The 16,702-nt window shown below is 39.9% G+C and overlaps 1 protein-coding gene across 2 annotated transcripts in view; it reads left to right on the forward strand.

Moving 5' to 3' along the window:
• Positions 1–12,288: 12,288 nt before the first annotated feature.
• Bnc2 (basonuclin 2) overlaps positions 12,289–16,702 on the forward strand; it is a 268,581-nt gene continuing 264,167 nt past the window's right edge. For both annotated transcript variants that reach the window (XM_055629465.1, XM_055629471.1), the window contains exon 1: positions 12,289–12,432. In XM_055629465.1, the coding sequence (XP_055485440.1) occupies positions 12,337–12,432 (96 nt within the window). In that variant the 5' untranslated portion in view covers positions 12,289–12,336. The remainder of the gene's footprint in view (positions 12,433–16,702) is intronic.

Raw genomic sequence — 16,702 nt, forward strand, 5'->3', positions numbered from 1 at the left:
GTACTTACAGGCAGTTTTGAACCGTCTCATGTAGGTACTAGGAACTAAATTTGAATCTCATGCAGGAGCAATACATGTTCTTAACCACTGAGCCATCTCTAGCTCATCAAATTGCTGACTGGGAGGAGACTTCTTAAGTGTTTCCAGAGCCGAGCTTGACAGCTTTCTGACACTTTGTGTTTCTTCTGCTCTCTCCTCAAGTAGACCACTCCTTTTCTCTTCTCTAGCTCTTCTCTAGTTTGTGCTCTTAACTGGATGGACTCTTCTATCTGTGTTTTTTTTTTTTTAAACATTTAGTGTATTTATTGTTGTTTTAAGTACGACATAATTACATCATTTCTCTCCATTCCCTTTCCTTCCTCCAACAACTTCCATGGCCCCACCCTCACTCCTTCTCAAGTTCCTGGCCTCATCTTCTCTAATTGTTACAACATGGCAAGGCCTGAACAAGAACAACGTGAAAAAGTGGAAGAGGGAAATCTCATGGGGTCCCACGCCCAGACAAAATGCTACAGGCAACTAAGAGCTGCTGGGAGAAGTTGTGTTCCCCTGAAAGGGGCCCTGTCATTGGTTACTCAATACCAAGCAGTCAGTCCTGAAATCATGTACATGGAAGCAATACTAAAAGACTTAGCAGGTTCTGTTTATATATTTACACAGGCACGCAGTCTCGCTCTCCAATTACACGTACACTATTCCTGCATTTCTTTTTGTGTTTTTGTTTTTGTTTTTTTAGGCAGGGTTTCCCTGTGTATCTCTGGCTGTCCTAGAACTTGCTCGGTAGACCAGGCTGGTTTTGAACCCAGAGATCTGCCTGCCTCTACCTCCTGAGTGCTGGGATTAAAGGCGTGCGCCCCCACTGCCAGGCTTCCTGGATACCTGCCTTTCTTAGCCATGGAAAATTCGGTTTCTGAGGGCTTTTTTTTTCTTCTCTTCAGGGAACCTTTTCATTTGTGTTCTTATCACATTCTCCCCTAGGACCCTTTATATCATTTTCCCTCTGGCTTAGATCTTCAATATCCTTTTCTCAGCTGGCTTTGTCCCCTTTGCTTACTGTAGACTTTTTTTTTTTAACCTCCTGTAGTGGAAAACAAACTGTTTTCCTAAACACATTTCTCTAAACCCTGATAACTTTTCAAGCTACATATTCTTACCTTGTTTTCTTTCACAATTCCTCCAAAGAATATTTTACCATTTCTGCCTCTTTGTCTTTACAAATTACATATTTCTTAACTCCTCTATAACATGGATCATGCATGCTTGTCACTGTACCAGAACACAGAAATTCATAAATATAAAACATTTTAGTCACAATTATATATTGGGAATTGTATATTGAACATACATTTATTCAAAATAAGAAATTAATAGCAAACATCTAAAGTATTTGTTGTTCAGATTACATCACATACTTCTAAGTCGTGTCCTGATGGATGGAGTCACTTTTATATTTCTATTTATTACTAAATTTCTATTATTCTGCACCAAATATAGTATTACTTAAATCTCCTAACCATCATCTCTCTTCCTTTGTAATTCAGAAGAGGACAATTAACCTCCTCTTTCATAACCACAAGTCTCCCCAAAGATGCTCGCCGTGACCATATTCTCTCCCCTTTACTATCACGTCTACATAGATGGATCCAAGTGTGGTAACTCCAGTAGTCTCTGTGTTTGGAGTCTTTTTCTGGCTTAGTTGTCTGCATGCAGTTACCCCCAATGAGCTTGATTTCATTCCTGTTTCTGTAAAAGGTGCTGCCGTGTAAGTGCGTGCGCGAGCAGGTGCTGACGGAGAGCAGAAGACATCACATCCTCTGGAGCTGGGGCTACAGGCAGTTGTGAACCCCCAACATGGGAACTAACTTGGGTTCTCTGCAAGAGCAGTGTGCTCCCTTAACCTTCCTCTATCACTCATTGTTATCTATTAATGTCATGGTCACAGTCATTGTGCTTTGCTTTTCTTCATCAGCCTCACCTGCCAGTGGTTATTTTACCTAGTGTATTATAATAGTTCCCTAATTGATCTCTTGGCTTCATTCTATTCACATTTTAGTGTGTCGTCCTACACAAACTTTCTTCGAAAATACAGTCACCTGGCGCTTCTGTTGTCTTTGGGTAGACTTGGCTGGTAGTGGCGACTAACAGAATAGCAGCTGAGTGGGATTCTTGCCAATGGTTCTGTTGCTCACACATCCTTGCATTTATTACTGCTTTAATCATCATCCTACCTCTGCTCTAGTCAAACTGGATCGCTTCTCTAGAGGAATATTGCTAGTCTCTTGGTGCCCAGAACAAAGGCTGCCTTTGCTCAGATGCTTTCTTTCCCCATATCAATGGGAAGGCATCCTTTCCTAAATTACATGGATCTACTGTTCTTTCCACATTCTCTACTTAGATAAGGTCATTTGTATGTATGGCTTCTGTTCCGTACTAGATTATAAACTTCTTATGAGCAGGGATCATTCCCCACAGCTTCTTGTACTTGGTGTGTGAAGCTTGATAAATAGTTCTTCAACAGTGAGTATAAAGGTTTACAGTGACTTTATTTATGATTAGTGGAAGAAAATGGAAAAAGTTGTGCTATTGGCTGGGGTGTGGCATAGTGGTAGAACCTATGTTTGGATGCTCCAGTTTCAGCCACCCTCACAACTCTCCAGTTCCCTACTTAGAGAAAAGAAACTAGTGCAATGGTGGGTTAAGCTTAATAAAGAGTTATGCTTTTACACAAGAAGCACTGAGTTCAGTCCCCCTGCCCTGTTACCCATCAATGAACTATTTTGTTATTCCTACTTCATTGTTTGTTCTCCTATGGTTTGTATATTTAACTGTTGGTTACCGTAAACCTTAGTGATTAATTATTTTTAAACGTGTTTGAGTGGTCAGAGGAGTATGTTCCATTTGCAATTTTGAAGATGAAGTTTATTGATGTAACCAGCATCTCTGTACAATACTATATGAAGATTATAAGTAATTTTCTCTTCTGATCTCTCAACAGGCACGCTTTGTGCCCTCCCCACCTTCAAATTGCCTCAGTTACAAATCAGAGGGCAGGCTCGGTGACCAAGACTGGCAAACACATTTCAAGGTCCCATGCTGCGGGGTTGATCCGTCTCCACTTGAGGTAGGTTGTTCTTTCCTAGGTCCTTTCAGCATGCTCACATGTTTTGACTGTCCTGTTGGGGTCCTTTCCCACACTCTGGGTCTTTGTCCCACTGTTTCACTGCTTTCTTGTCATCTTCATGTTAGAAAACGGTTATATTTACTTGCTTCTCAACAATTTTTTCCTCTGAAGATACCGTAAGAAGTAGAATTTTGTGGCAGAATGATTTTGATTTTGATTGTGAGTTTTTTTTTGTTTCATCTCTTTTCTTCCCCCTCCCTTTTCTTTCTTTTTTTTTACACATAGTCCCAGGGCTGATTTATTGTCATCATTGCTGTTTTTAGTAATTGACTTGTTAGTAGTGGTAATCTTTGAGAATTAAAATGTAGTGTGTGTGTATGTGTGTGCGTGTGTGCTTGTGTGTGTGTGTCGATCCCAGTTGTATGTGTACAGACTGATGAGCTTTCACAAGGTAAGCATGACCAGTCCACCAGCTGGATGGGCAGGTAGCACGGCTGTGTTTGAAAAGCTTCCCTCTGCCTTCTTCCTGCTGATGGCACCCACCAGAGGCCCTCACTCTTCCCATTTAAAACTTTTTAATTTGAAAAACTTTCTCTTTAAGTTATTCAATTTTTCTTTGAGTTAGTGTTTTCTCACTTAAATTTGTGTTTATGTGTGTGCATTTGTGTGGTTTTGTCTATGTATATGTTTGTATGTGTTTAAGTATGTTTGTGTATGTTTATGTGTGTGAGCTTCTGTGTGTTTGTGTGTATGTATGTATTTGTGTGTGAATGTATGTGTGTATGTGTGTGCTTGTATGTATTTGTGTATGTTTGTACATGTATATGTATATGTGTGTGCTCATCTGTGTATGTTTGTGAATATGTGTGTATATGTTTATGCATGTATGGGTTTGTGTGTGCCTGTGTGTGTGTTTGTGAAGGCATGTGTGTTTGTGTATGCATGTGTGTACTTGTGTGTTTGTGTATTGTGTGCTTGTGTGTTTATGTAACTGTGTGCATATGTGTATGTTTGAGTATATGTGTGTATGTGATTTGTGTATGTGTGTGTGTATGTCTGTGCTTGTGCTTGTGTGTGTGTGTGTGTGTGTGTGTGTGTGTGTGCATTTGTGTGTGTGTGTAAAATAGTCTGGCATTTTTAAACTCCATTCTGGTATTTCCATTTTTTAATTTTTTTTTTAGGTTTAAGAATTACATGTATTATTTTTAGTATATCTTTTTAAAAATGTGTTAAATTTAAAGTGTTTTATTTTCAAATAATTGTAAGGTTTTGAGCCTAGTCAGCCTTCCATCCTGACTGTAATTTAAACTATTATTATGACATATTTACTGAAGCTGCCAGCATCTCAGTCTGTAGTTTTTAGAAGGAAGTAAATAAAAAGTAATAATTTTATTTTTATAATCCCCCAACTTTCATAGTCATATGAAAGTAATTCTCCAGTGCACCTCCCTGCCCCAGCCTTTTGGTTTTGTTTTATTTTTGCTTTTGTTTTTTACTCCTCATATTCACTTAAGGAAAGACACCACTGATTCTTTCAGAAGATTTTCTCCAAAAGCCATCGACTGTAGCTCATGGTAGCAAGAAAGCTTTTGTCACTGCTTGTACACACAGAAAGATTAAAGTCATTTTTCAGTTATTGGATCAAAACAAGGTAGTAAAATGTTTGATCTTTTGTAGGCATAAGATTCTTACTGACCAAAGATGCTTTTTTGAACTGTGAATCTTGATTCCAAGGGATTCAGCCATTCCTTAGCATTTTGTAAACTACCTTACCTCCTGCACCCTGTCCAAATCTGTCCATTTTCATATTTTCATAGTATCAAAGGATTATAGCATTTGAGAGTTTCCTTGAAGTATGTTGTGGAATTGAGCCCTGATTAGGGAGCCAGCAGACACAGCATCTCAGTCAAGCTAGACAAGTGTCAACTGGAGCACGTTCTTTCTTTTGGGTGATATTCTAGGTGATATTTTCTATGAGGAATGCTAACGTCACTGTTTAAAGTGGCTCACCCTTCCTTAGGGAACTTGTGTTCCTTTTTTGGTTACCTAATATATAAAGACATTTTTAAGGAGTAAGGTTTTGGCCACTACTTTTCTTCTTTTTGCGGTGCATAGCAATTATCATTTCTGTCTTGTAAACTGATGTGGCTGGTGTTTCTGGGAGTTAACGTCTGAGTATTTAGTATCCACAGTGGGTTGGCAGGAAACTAACTGAAAGTGAAGGCCTACGTGCACTTATTTACCAACTGAACGTGATCTTGTTCCCTGACATCTTCAGGCTGTTCTGGCTGAAGCTTCTGTATGCTGAAATGCCAACTCAGGTTGTCAAAGCCACCAGGCAGAGGTATACCTGTGAATATGAAGTAATGTAAATTCTCACACAGACTCTTGGTGGAGAGAGGGTCAGGGAGTAAGACTCCAATCAGAGATGACAACAGGATTTTTTTTCTTCTCCTCTTCTCCATGAAGATCCTTAATTTTGAATTAGCTAATTCATGGACATAAAACTAAAAATTCCTGTCTTCAAGATTTTAGTAGAAAAAGTAATAGAATAGTTGCCTGTGTCATTCAGATCATTTACACATGATACGTGGTTCCATCCAGTTGTTGACATCCGTGAATCATCGTTCTGTTGTTGTTGTTTTCCTTTCCTTTTCATGAAAAGATCTCCCTATGTAGCTTTTGTCTGCTCTGGAACTCACTCACTACACAGATCAAACTGGCCTCAGATATAGACTTCCAGCCTCTGCTGGAACTGAAGGTTTGAACCACCATGTCCCTCCTGCGCATGCACTGTCGCTTTACCCTGAGTTAAAGATTGCTCCATGCATGTCTGCCTCAGTCATGTAATAAACTGACACAAGAAAAAGAATTGCTAAGTAAACAAAATTTTCCAGGTCCCTTAAAATTTGAACACAGATATCCACAATTACCAGATGTTACTGCTTGGGAACGTTGGCTACTGAAACACTAGATAGGAACGGAAAGAAAGAAATTGGGAGCCAGCTGGCAAGCAAGGATTTAGGTGTAAATATTAGGGGACTCTTAATTGTGATGGTGAGTATCTTTACGTTAGAGAAGATAGTTCCTAGAGGCAGGCAGCTCTCTGAGTTCAAGTTGAGGCCAGGCTGGTCACCATAGTGGGTTCCAAGACAGTCAGGGCTGTGTAGAAAGACTTGTCTCAAAAACAAAACAAAACAAAACAAACAAACAAAACCAAAACAATGGCTCAGAACTTAAGAAGGACTTTTTAATCTCCCCTGTTTTCTTTTCTCCACAGCATGCACATATAGGACAGTATTATTTCCTCTGTGTGTGTCCCTGTGTAGTCATCATGTTTTGGTTTGTATGTTTAAGGGCGATGGATAATTTACTGTCCTTTTATCAAGTTCTATCTGTGAGTTAAGGAAAAAAACAATCAACACACATTACTATATAATTACAAACCAAACACAAAAATTTGAAAAAAAAAAATGAAAATTGAAACTCTTACTAGTTTTACTTTTTTCTGAATCTTTATGGTTAATCAAAATTGTTTCCCCTTAATTTCACATAGAAAAAGAAACTTGGCACAATAAAGTAGGGATGGCAGGTTTCACAACGGGAAAAGGCTGCTGTCAACTTTCTTCCTTAGGAATATGGAAATTTGGGTGGATTATCTGTTCAGAGGAGTTTTCCTTTATTAATTCTTTCTCTTTTTTTTCTACCTAAGACATCTGTTAACATTTCACACAGACCAACAGATGTTACAAAGCAAGTCCCACACTTTGTTCTCAAGAAAAATGACATTTCCTCAATTGCCTGCCCCACCTCAGTGACGGAGTCCAGCCTGCTGCTCCTGCATAATTTGCATGTATTAAGTCATGCACCTTCATGCATTAGGAACCTGAGCTTCAGCATTATTTTAGATGTTAAAGTTGCATTTGATCCGTTTACATGTTGCTTCAGAGCTCTGAGAGGGAAAACATGGAAGCTCCCTTTGAGAATGACAGCCTGATTCTCTACATTGAGCTTGGATAGCCAGCTAACATTTTTTTTTTCCTAGAAAATAAATGAATTACAAAAAGCTTGAGTTGTTTCTCCGTGAGGAAGTGCTGATTGTCATGCGATGCGAAGCGTCATTTTTATTATTTTGGCAAGAACAGGGACAGTTTTGTCTTGACAAGCCATTAGATGAATACCAGTGTGTGTGTGTCACATGAAAACCCGCTGATCTTTAACCCAGCTCTGTCCTTAACCAGCTTTGGAAATGAATAGTGAATGAAAGAAGAGCAAAGACCAGTAGACTGTCATCACAGATCCCAGAATCTGCTAACAGCTCTGAACTGAACCCAGGGAATCACAGGTAGCTCTACAAGCCATCGGAAGTCCTGGGGATACGTCTTCAATTGTGTACACAAACCATACATTTATTTTATATCTGCTCAGGATTTACATTGTTGCAGTCACAGCTATGAAAAAAAAAGAACAGAATAATAACAATAACAATAATAATAAAAGGAAGCCCTCCAATTTTTTTCTTAGTGCAGTGCGTGAGTATCTTAGCACAGAACCATGGCCTTGACATAGGGTCTCTGTTCCCTGGCAAAGAGTGACTTTAAGGAGCAGTGCATTTTAAAGAAATTAAATACTAAGAGGAAAAGTAAATGTGCACGGTGGAGCACATTTTTGAGAGGCAGAGGCAGGTAGATCTCTTGAAGTCAGCCTGGTCCACATAATAACCAGCCAGGGCTACATGGTGAGGCCTTGTCTTTAAAAATATAAAGAAAGCAAAAAGATGGATTATTCCACCTTTAAAAACAAACAAACAAACAAACAAACACAGTAAACAAACTAGTCTATTCCAAAAGCACATGCAGAACAGCCTTCTTTGACATGGTCCTTCAGTATTTGTGGCTTACTTTTGCATCAAAGTGTAGTTTTTGAGAAGACAGAAGGAAGACCCAAATTCACCTCACTACCAAAACACTGAAAAGATAGTAACGTTTTAAGCAGTCACTGTGGGAATTAGTGCTTACAGAGCTCGCAGGAAAGAGCACATACCCTTCCTCTGCTGGTGGACTTGAGCTCAGCCTCCCTGTAGTCTTGTTACCCCGCACAAACTGAAATGCAAATTCTCTGTAACTAATTGGGTCTCATTGAGGGCACATGCACAGTGTGTAGTTACGTGCAAAAAGGTTTTGAAAAGCAAGAGTTTCGTGTAATCACAGCTTTTAATTACTATCTAGATTATGTGCATATAGTACAGGTGTAGTGTGTATGCTTGACTTTTAAAAGTATTACATGACTTAGGAAATGTTAGGCACCAGCTAAAGGTTATGGGAATAACTGTTTAATTGTAGCATCTATAAACTGAATATTAGTTAATTTTTTTTTAAATTAAGGTTTAAGATTTAGAATTTTGAAGGAAGGCATACTAATAGTACATCTTTTCCCCCCTTGGAACATTATTAGTAATTTCCAACAGTCTTTCCCCTAACCTTGTTTAGTTTCCTGGTCTTAAGTTCCCATTGTAAAATGCATTTAAGAGGTGTGTGTGTGTGTGTGTGTGTGTGTGTGTGTGTATTTGTGTGTGTGTGTGTGTGTGTTGTTGCTGCTGCTGCTGTGTGTTATAAAGAACTACTCCTGTGGTTTCTTCAGGGACTGGAGAACTAGTTGATGGACTTCTTACTGTACACAGCCCACTCTTGCTTTCAGTGACTGAGAGGAGCTTCATGTGACCTTTCATAGTTGGGATCCCTTAACCTGAAGTACATGACTTGAAATCAGGGAAAAAGAAAGCAGTCATTGTGAAAGCAATGTTTACCCCAGTGGCCTAGTTGTAAATAACTTGGATAGAAATAATTTCAGAGGGTTACTCCGTAATCTACAGAGCAGAGCGCAGAGCCAGTGGAAAACCTCAGAAGGTGTCTTAGTGCCTTGGTTTTGCTGTTTGTTTGTCTTGGACCTGTGTCTTTAAAGTGATTCCAGTCTCTTACTGGCTAGAAGAGCATGAGGGAGGGGACTGAGGGTTCTACACTTTCCCTATGGAAACGAATGACAAGTTCACAGAACACATTTAGGGAATTTCTAGAGGGATCAGATTTTTATTCTCTAAAATTTACTAAAAGTGATTTAAAACTTAAAATTTATAGAGCATAACAAATGTTCTAAGTTTGTGCTATATTTTAACATATTTATCTGTGGTTAACTCTTTGGGTTTCTGTCTGTTATTATAACAAAGCTTCTATTCTTTTTTTAAAACTGGTTTTAGGAACTAGTTAAGGTTTTTTTGTTTGATAAAATCCATCTAGCAGTTACAATACTGTATAATGATGATTTTTCTTGTAAATCTTACAAGGCTACCCTGATAGTTGTTAAGGTGTGGCTGTGGCGGGAATATTTAGGTAGCATTTATGTGGCAGGCTTGTTCAGTTAGACCTCGCAGGCTGAGAGAGCTCAGTTTGCATACTCTGGGTAGCATTTTGTCAGAGGACTGCTGGCTGGGCAGAGCAGATTTGGATGTATTAGCTAGTCAACCTAATAACCCCGTACAGACTGTATTGATTTTCTAGGAGAGAGTTTATGAACTAAATAAACTTGGGGCTGGTGTCTTAATAAACTGCTTCTCTCAGTCTGTCACATTTAGTTATGGAGCTGTGCAGTTTAGGGGGAAAAAAGGCTAATTCTGTTACAGATTGTTCACAGCAGGGTCTCCAAATTAGCCCTTTGTTTTGTAATGCCACCTTGCTTGGGCTCTCGTTGAGCACATTTCTCAGTTTTGCCCTAATGAGTTGCAACACTGATAATGTGGCTGATGATCTTTCATTGATTTCACTATCACTTGCTTGTCTGGTAATTGATCCGTTGCTGAGCCTCTAGTTAATTATATCGGCTTTGACATGGCCTGGTCCATAGGGAATTTCAAGTCTTGCAGAATAACAGTTTTAATAAAAGAGTCTATTACTGCAGGTGCTTGCTGCTGCATGCCAGTTGATTTTTGTGTTGTTAGTGTGTGTGTGTGTGGGGGGGGGTGCGGGGAATACCTGGGAAAGAAGAGGGTATCTCAGAACTGAGAGAAAAAAAGGGATGGGGGCTGGAAAAATAGGAAGAGGGAGTGTGAGTGAGTGGGGGAGGAGGGGGAAGGAAAAGGAGATAGGGAGAGGGAGCAGGAGAGGCGAGAGAGAACACGCAGGCAGAGCGATACAACAGTGCTTGAGTGGAGCGAGGAGGAAGCTTGCTATTGACAGTGTCCTTAAGCCTCCCACAAATAACAGCCATTAGTGGGAAGGTCAGGAGCTGAGCAGGCAGCTTGACTGAGGCTCTGAGTGCCACTTCAGAAATCAAGAGGCTAGCAAATTTTAGAGGGAGTTAAGTGGGTAATAGCAGTAAAGGTACAGTCACCGTTGACAATTGACTCATAGGGGCTTTTCCCGCCCTCCCCCGCAAAAGAATATTTTTATTGACCACAGGTGGACTTAATATATTTTAAGGCAACAATTCTTTGGGTTCTTGTTTGTTTCCTTTCAGATATTGAATTTGCTTCTTTTGAGACTTTTTTTGTGCCTAATGGTGGTGAACTGGAGGGAAGTTTAACAGAAAAGCTTTCAGGAGATGTCAGTTCTGGAAGGGAAGGCACATTTGTGTCAACATAGTGTACGTTTTCTCATCTTTTCTCATTGTCCACTAATGACACAGGGCTGCCATTGAAGCGCTTTTCTGTTTCTTTTGTTGTTTCTGAGAGGAAGGTTTATTGTTATTCTTTAGTTAAGAAGGAGCAAGCAGAGTGGTACATTTGTCCTCAGTATTTGTAAGTGGCTGAAGATTAATGTTCCGTACATTTTAAGTTTAGGAAGGATGGCTTTTTCCTGCTGACTACTTTTATGAGATGGCATGAATTTAGCTTTCCATTTTGAAGTTACAGTGTTTATGTACAGTGGGTTTTGTTTAGTTCTGCTTTTCCATAAATAAGAAAGACAAATACTATCTAATAAATGAATGTTTTGTTTCAAAAGTGGTTTAATTAAAAATATGACCTGCTATCAAGGTTATATTTCATCAGTCAGGGAAACATTATAGAAATTTCCATAGAGATCCTAAATGAAAAATGGCGTTTTTATATGTATTACTTTTTACATGAAATAGGACAGGCTTTTTTTTTTCTTCATCTTTTGACTTTTTTTTATGATTTAAAAGGATATTGTAGATGCCTTACCTGAGAACTTTAACAAAGGAATTTACTGAGCTTCTGAGCTTTACGAAAAGGTATTCATTTTTCTTCTCTATCTTCAGCTTCTCCTTACTTAACCTTCAGTGTGGTAGTTAATGGCCTGAAGTGCTGATATTAAGTGGTATATATTTATTTTTTCATATGTTTATTGTACATCTTCCATGTTTAACTGGTAGGTTTGCTTGTTTACCCTTTAGCATATAAGGTCAAATTTGTGTATATTGTTTTCTCTATGAGTTTATAGGTGGCTATAAATAGCCCAGCATATACTGTGTGACTTGTGGCAGCTAATATTTAGACAACAACTGAGCAAACTTTATGTTCTCTTCCAGATAAATACTTTTGCTTCCAGTGTAATTAAGAATATTTAAGTATCATAGTTTTACAAGTGTTAAAGCAAAGACTGGTGTCGGATATAACATGTTACAGCAGAAAGCATTGTTGGGAAAAATTCCCAGGGAAGGACCCTGGCTGTCCCTGGCCCTGTGGACGGAGATCGTGGCATTGCATGGAGTACGCGCACGACTGTGTATCTTTCTGTGTATCTGGAGAGGGGTTAGTGCAGGGTGTCATTTGGTGCCTGACAGTGGAACGGTGCAGTTGACTCCTGGCTAACCAATGACATGCAGTGGCTGAGGGTTTGAGGCTGATGGTTGGGTCTCCAGTGCTGCCTGCACACCTGACAGGCAGCTGTTAAACCGAGCAAAGGCAAGCTCGGGGAGTCACAATCTATGCATAAATGATAGGGATATCTGTGCAGAAGGTGCGAAGGAAGCTCTGACCCCCTCCCCCACATCTCCCCCTTCCCAAATGAAATGCACAGTTCAGCCAGCTTCCTAACTACACTCTACTCCTGCTACTGGCTGCCAAGAAGCTCAAAAAATCCACCTTCACTTTTCAGTCAGAAGAGGCAGAAGTGGATGTGAGAGAAAGAGACACACAGAGAGACAGAGAGCCAAAGAGGGCGAGAGACTTGACTTTAAGAGACTCCTGTACTGACAACTCCATGCAGTTCGGAACCAGAACGACTGCGGCTGAGCCAGGGTTCATGGGGACATGGCAAAACGCTGATACTAACCTCTTATTCAGAATGTCCCAACAGGTAAGTTACTTTCTATTTTTTTAAAGAAATCTCGAGTTGTTATGTGCCCTTTTCCCCCTGCTACTTTTCCTTCTAAATGATTTTGAAATTAAAAAAAAAAAATCTATTTTGTCATAACTGTGTTACTGGAATGTGCAGTGTTACTTCATGGCTTCCCCCCAAGGGCTCCTTAAAGGAAAAGGGGGGAAAGGACACTGAAGTTAGAGAAAGCGAAGGCATTTGTTGCAAAGTTTCACAGTGTGCAGCCTGGGTCCTGCGAAGCCTTAATTTATTTCTTTGTTTCCCGTTAAAAAGAGAAAAAGCCACTACTCGACAAATGTTCTCTCTCTGACTGTGTGAAAGGACTTGGTCAAAGTGTCCGCTGTCTTGAAGTAGGTCTTGCAACCGAACAGTCATAAAACGCGGGCCCCTCACAGCGGCGGGTCTGACTCTGGTTGTCTGGAGCAGCCGGCCTCGGCCCTGCGCGGGGCTGTGCAGGCTTCGGCCGGGGCGGCCCAGAGGGCGGCAGGCTGCGCTGCGCTCGGCCTCGGCTCCCGCGGCTCCGCTCTCCCTGCGCTCCCCCGGCCGCCGCGCAGCCCGCTCGGCTCGCGCCCGCCCGCCCGCTCCGCCGTGCGTCCGCCGCCCGCCGCGGTGCACTCACACTCGGCGCGGCCCCTGCGTCCTCCCGGAGCCGCTCCTCGCTCCGCCGCCGCCCGCGGCTCGGCTGCCGCCTTGCCCGGAGAGCCGCCCCGGGAGCGCCGGGCCAGCGGACGGATAATTAATCACCCGCGGCCGCCCGTACCAAGCGCTCGGTGATTCGCGCCTTGCGCGCCCGGCTCCTCTTGCACAATTGCTGGCTCTGCGGCTCCGCGGGGGAGCGAGGGTGAGAGGAAGCGAAGGGGAAACAACCCAGAAACTTTCCTCTTGGACTGTGCTCAAGTGAGGGAGGGAAGTTCCCTGGTGCCTCCCTCCTAGACACGTCTTGCTTTTCAGAAGCCTACCCCAAACCCATACAAAGCAAGAGTTAGTTTATCATCCACGCAGCACCGAAGTAGTGCTGACAAATGTACTGGGATGTTAAGTTAGATGGAGGCTGTTTAAAGATCCGTCTTGCAACATTCTTTAAAAAAAAAAAAAAATACTGCAACTGCTGCCTAATAGAAATCTTTTGTATGTAAGAGTTTGCGGAAATTGAATACTTTCGGGTAGATTTTAAAATGTTTGGTAATGAAGTAAAGAAAAACAATTTGCAAAGCTGTAAACTGTCACAAGTTTAGAAATAAACATTTGCCAAAGACAGTGCATGTAGCCCGGCTCTTGTAGCATTTAATTGGTAAACAGTTTTATCAACCAGTTTTAGGTAGGAGAAATGTATCGGAATAAGGTATACTTTGACATCCTGTAGAGGGACCCTGATAACTGCTGATACAGTAAGCTGGGATTTAAATGCAATCAACATAAACCCAGCAAGCAACTCTTTCTGTGCAGCCCCATTCTTCTTGTGGAAAGTTCGTTTCTGCTGTGACAGAGAGCTGCGTGACATCTGTGGTGTGCTTTGTGAGGTGTTTTTCTGGAGCACTCCTCTGTCTGGGTGGCTCTCCCGGGCTTGGAGCATCACTAACGTTAGACCCTGATAACGTGTGCCCCACTTTAAGATTGAGGCGTCACCCATCAGGGTTTTCCTTGAGTTTAGTGGAGTGTGTATGCACATGCCTGCCTTGAAAGGTTAGATTGCTTTAGGTATTTCTCCCTAGTGAAAAAACAGTTAATAAAACAGATAGAGATAATGATCAATTGATAAATGGCTATTGAACCACATAGATGGTGTTAGATTGCTTCTTTGGCACTAGCCCATTTCCAAGTAGATTTGCATCTAAGAAGACTTTAAGTGGTGGAAAACATTTAAGATTTTTTTTTTTTTAAAAAAAAGCAAATTACACAAAAAAATAGGTCAGAATTAGGAAAATAATTAAAATTTCTCATAGAGAAACTTGTATGATCAGCCTATCACGGTGTTTCATGTGGAGCTGTTCGTGGCCACCACAAAGATCTGTTTTGTGTGTACCTGTATGAATGCATGCTTATAGTGAGCACCAGGGACTGTGAAGAGACTAAAGACACAGGAAAGCATTGCTGCTTCATGGTGCCTCCTTAAACAGAATGCTACAACAAAGGGCGAAAATCACAATTCAAGAATATTATGATGGAAATATTTTGCTGTACTATGATTTGTTGTTTTGGTGTAGTTAGTGATACGTAGCCTTCCCTTTACTTTCACAATTACTAAATGTTTAGCTTCTGTGCATTTTGGAAGTCATGTAAAAGAGGGTGTGAATTTTACATGTGGGTATGTGCTTTTCTTTCTCTCTCAAGATGGCTTTTAAGATTGTGTAAGCTTAAATTCAAATTCTGTCTAAATATAAAAGTCTGTGTGCTGTGAATGTTTAAAGTGTTTGTTGTTCCTGTGTGTGGTAGATCAGCGTGGTGGTTCACAGAGAGAGAGAGAGAGAGAGAGAGAGAGAGAGTGTATGTGTGTGTGTGTGTGTGTGTGTGTGTGTATGTGTATAGCATTTCCTGAAATGCTATCTCTTAAAGTCAACAATTTTGAGGAGTAATAGTTTTAATATTCATATTAAGTTTAATATTCACATTTAATATCCAGCTTTTGCTAAAGATAAAAGTTTTTCTAATTTAACCAGCTGTGCAGAATTCTATATATCTATTTTTTAGGATAAAAAAGGCTTATCTGGGTGATTATTTTCATTTCTAAGTAAAAATTCATCTCATGAACTGAATAAAATCTATTAGAGACAGTTTTTCACAGTAGAATAAAACCTAATGTTTCCTTGAGTACGTCTATGAGCATTGGACAAGACTGCCTAGTAGAGGAGTTTAAGATGTTTAAAGACCGAGCTGTCGAGAACTCGCCACATATGGTGTAAGCTACAGAGAACATGTGTGCTTGGGGGTGTTCAGTAAACTAGGTCTGTGTCTTCTAAAGGTAAGCTAGGAAGGAGGATAGAACAGTCTGTATCTTGTATTTCCCCTGAATGAAGTTACGTTTTCTTAAATGTAAATCTTTCCTTTTATCTAATTTTAACACATGGTTTAATGGTCCAAAGACTCCGACTCACCAGAATTAAGTGTTCTCCTTAAAGCTTTAAACATGACTTCTTGACTTCATTTCCCTACTTTATATTATTTTCTCTAACAATGAACTGTGATTTTTTTTTTTTTTAAGAAAAGAATGTTTTCTTGTAGAGAGACATTTGAGAGCACTGGAAGATGTAACTGTTGACTTTTGTAACTGAGAGTTCTGGATTCAGTTTGATCAGTTACAAATTGATAATGTCCAAAAACTATTTTCTCTTTTTCCTTATCTTCTATAGTTCCAAACCTTATTTTGCTCAGTATAGACTGATAAGGTATTGTTAAAAAGAGAATGGGGAGGTGGTAGTAGAGAAAAGAGCTTGCTTTTGGAAGTTTTTTTTTTTTTTTTAATAAGACTTTAAAAGGTGATTTTCGCCATAGTGTGTGCAGGTCCGTATATTTGAGAACATAGCAAGTAAAATCTGTATAGCTTACCCCAAGAGAAGGTACGGTTTGGTCTATTTGAAATCTTTTTTAAGAAATGAGACTAGGCAGGTTAAGGTGTTAGTGTGCTTTTCACATATTACCAGAACTGTTTATACCTTTTATTTTTTAACCTGTTTCAAATAAAATGTTGATCCCTCAATAACATCTCTTTTCGGAGTAGAGTGAAATCCTAAGTTAGAATTATAGATGACTCTATGCATCATTAAGGAGTAATTTAGGATTCACCCAGTGATGTAACAAAATTAACAACCTAATTTCATTGTGAAACTGTGTCTTATTAAAGAACAACTGTCTGACATTCTCATACAGTTGCTTTATTTAACTTCATGCAAATATTATTAGTAGTGACATTTTTCTGTTGTGCATTAGAGTCTCTCATTAGCATGATGTGTTAGTTATCACCAGAGAAATCATTTTCTAGATAGGTGAGGGACAAAATCGAGAAAGCTAAAAATTAAATCAGTGATTTACATTAATATCAGACTGTCTGCTCGCCAGAGATATGATAAAGTAAACTTTTTGACTAGTATAAAACCTAGCACTTCTCTGAGAAATGATTAAAAATGTATATGAAATATATAAGACATTTTCCACTTACAAGCATGCTCTATACAAATTTTTCTTCTAGCAGCTTTTTACTACTTTCAATTCGTGAGGACAAACACAGTTTCAGTCATAGGATTTTATTTAAAAT

The sequence above is a fragment of the Psammomys obesus genome, unplaced genomic scaffold (assembly GCF_907164565.1).
Source record: "Psammomys obesus unplaced genomic scaffold, mPsaObe1.curated_primary_1811, whole genome shotgun sequence".
NCBI lineage: Eukaryota > Metazoa > Chordata > Mammalia > Rodentia > Muridae > Psammomys > Psammomys obesus.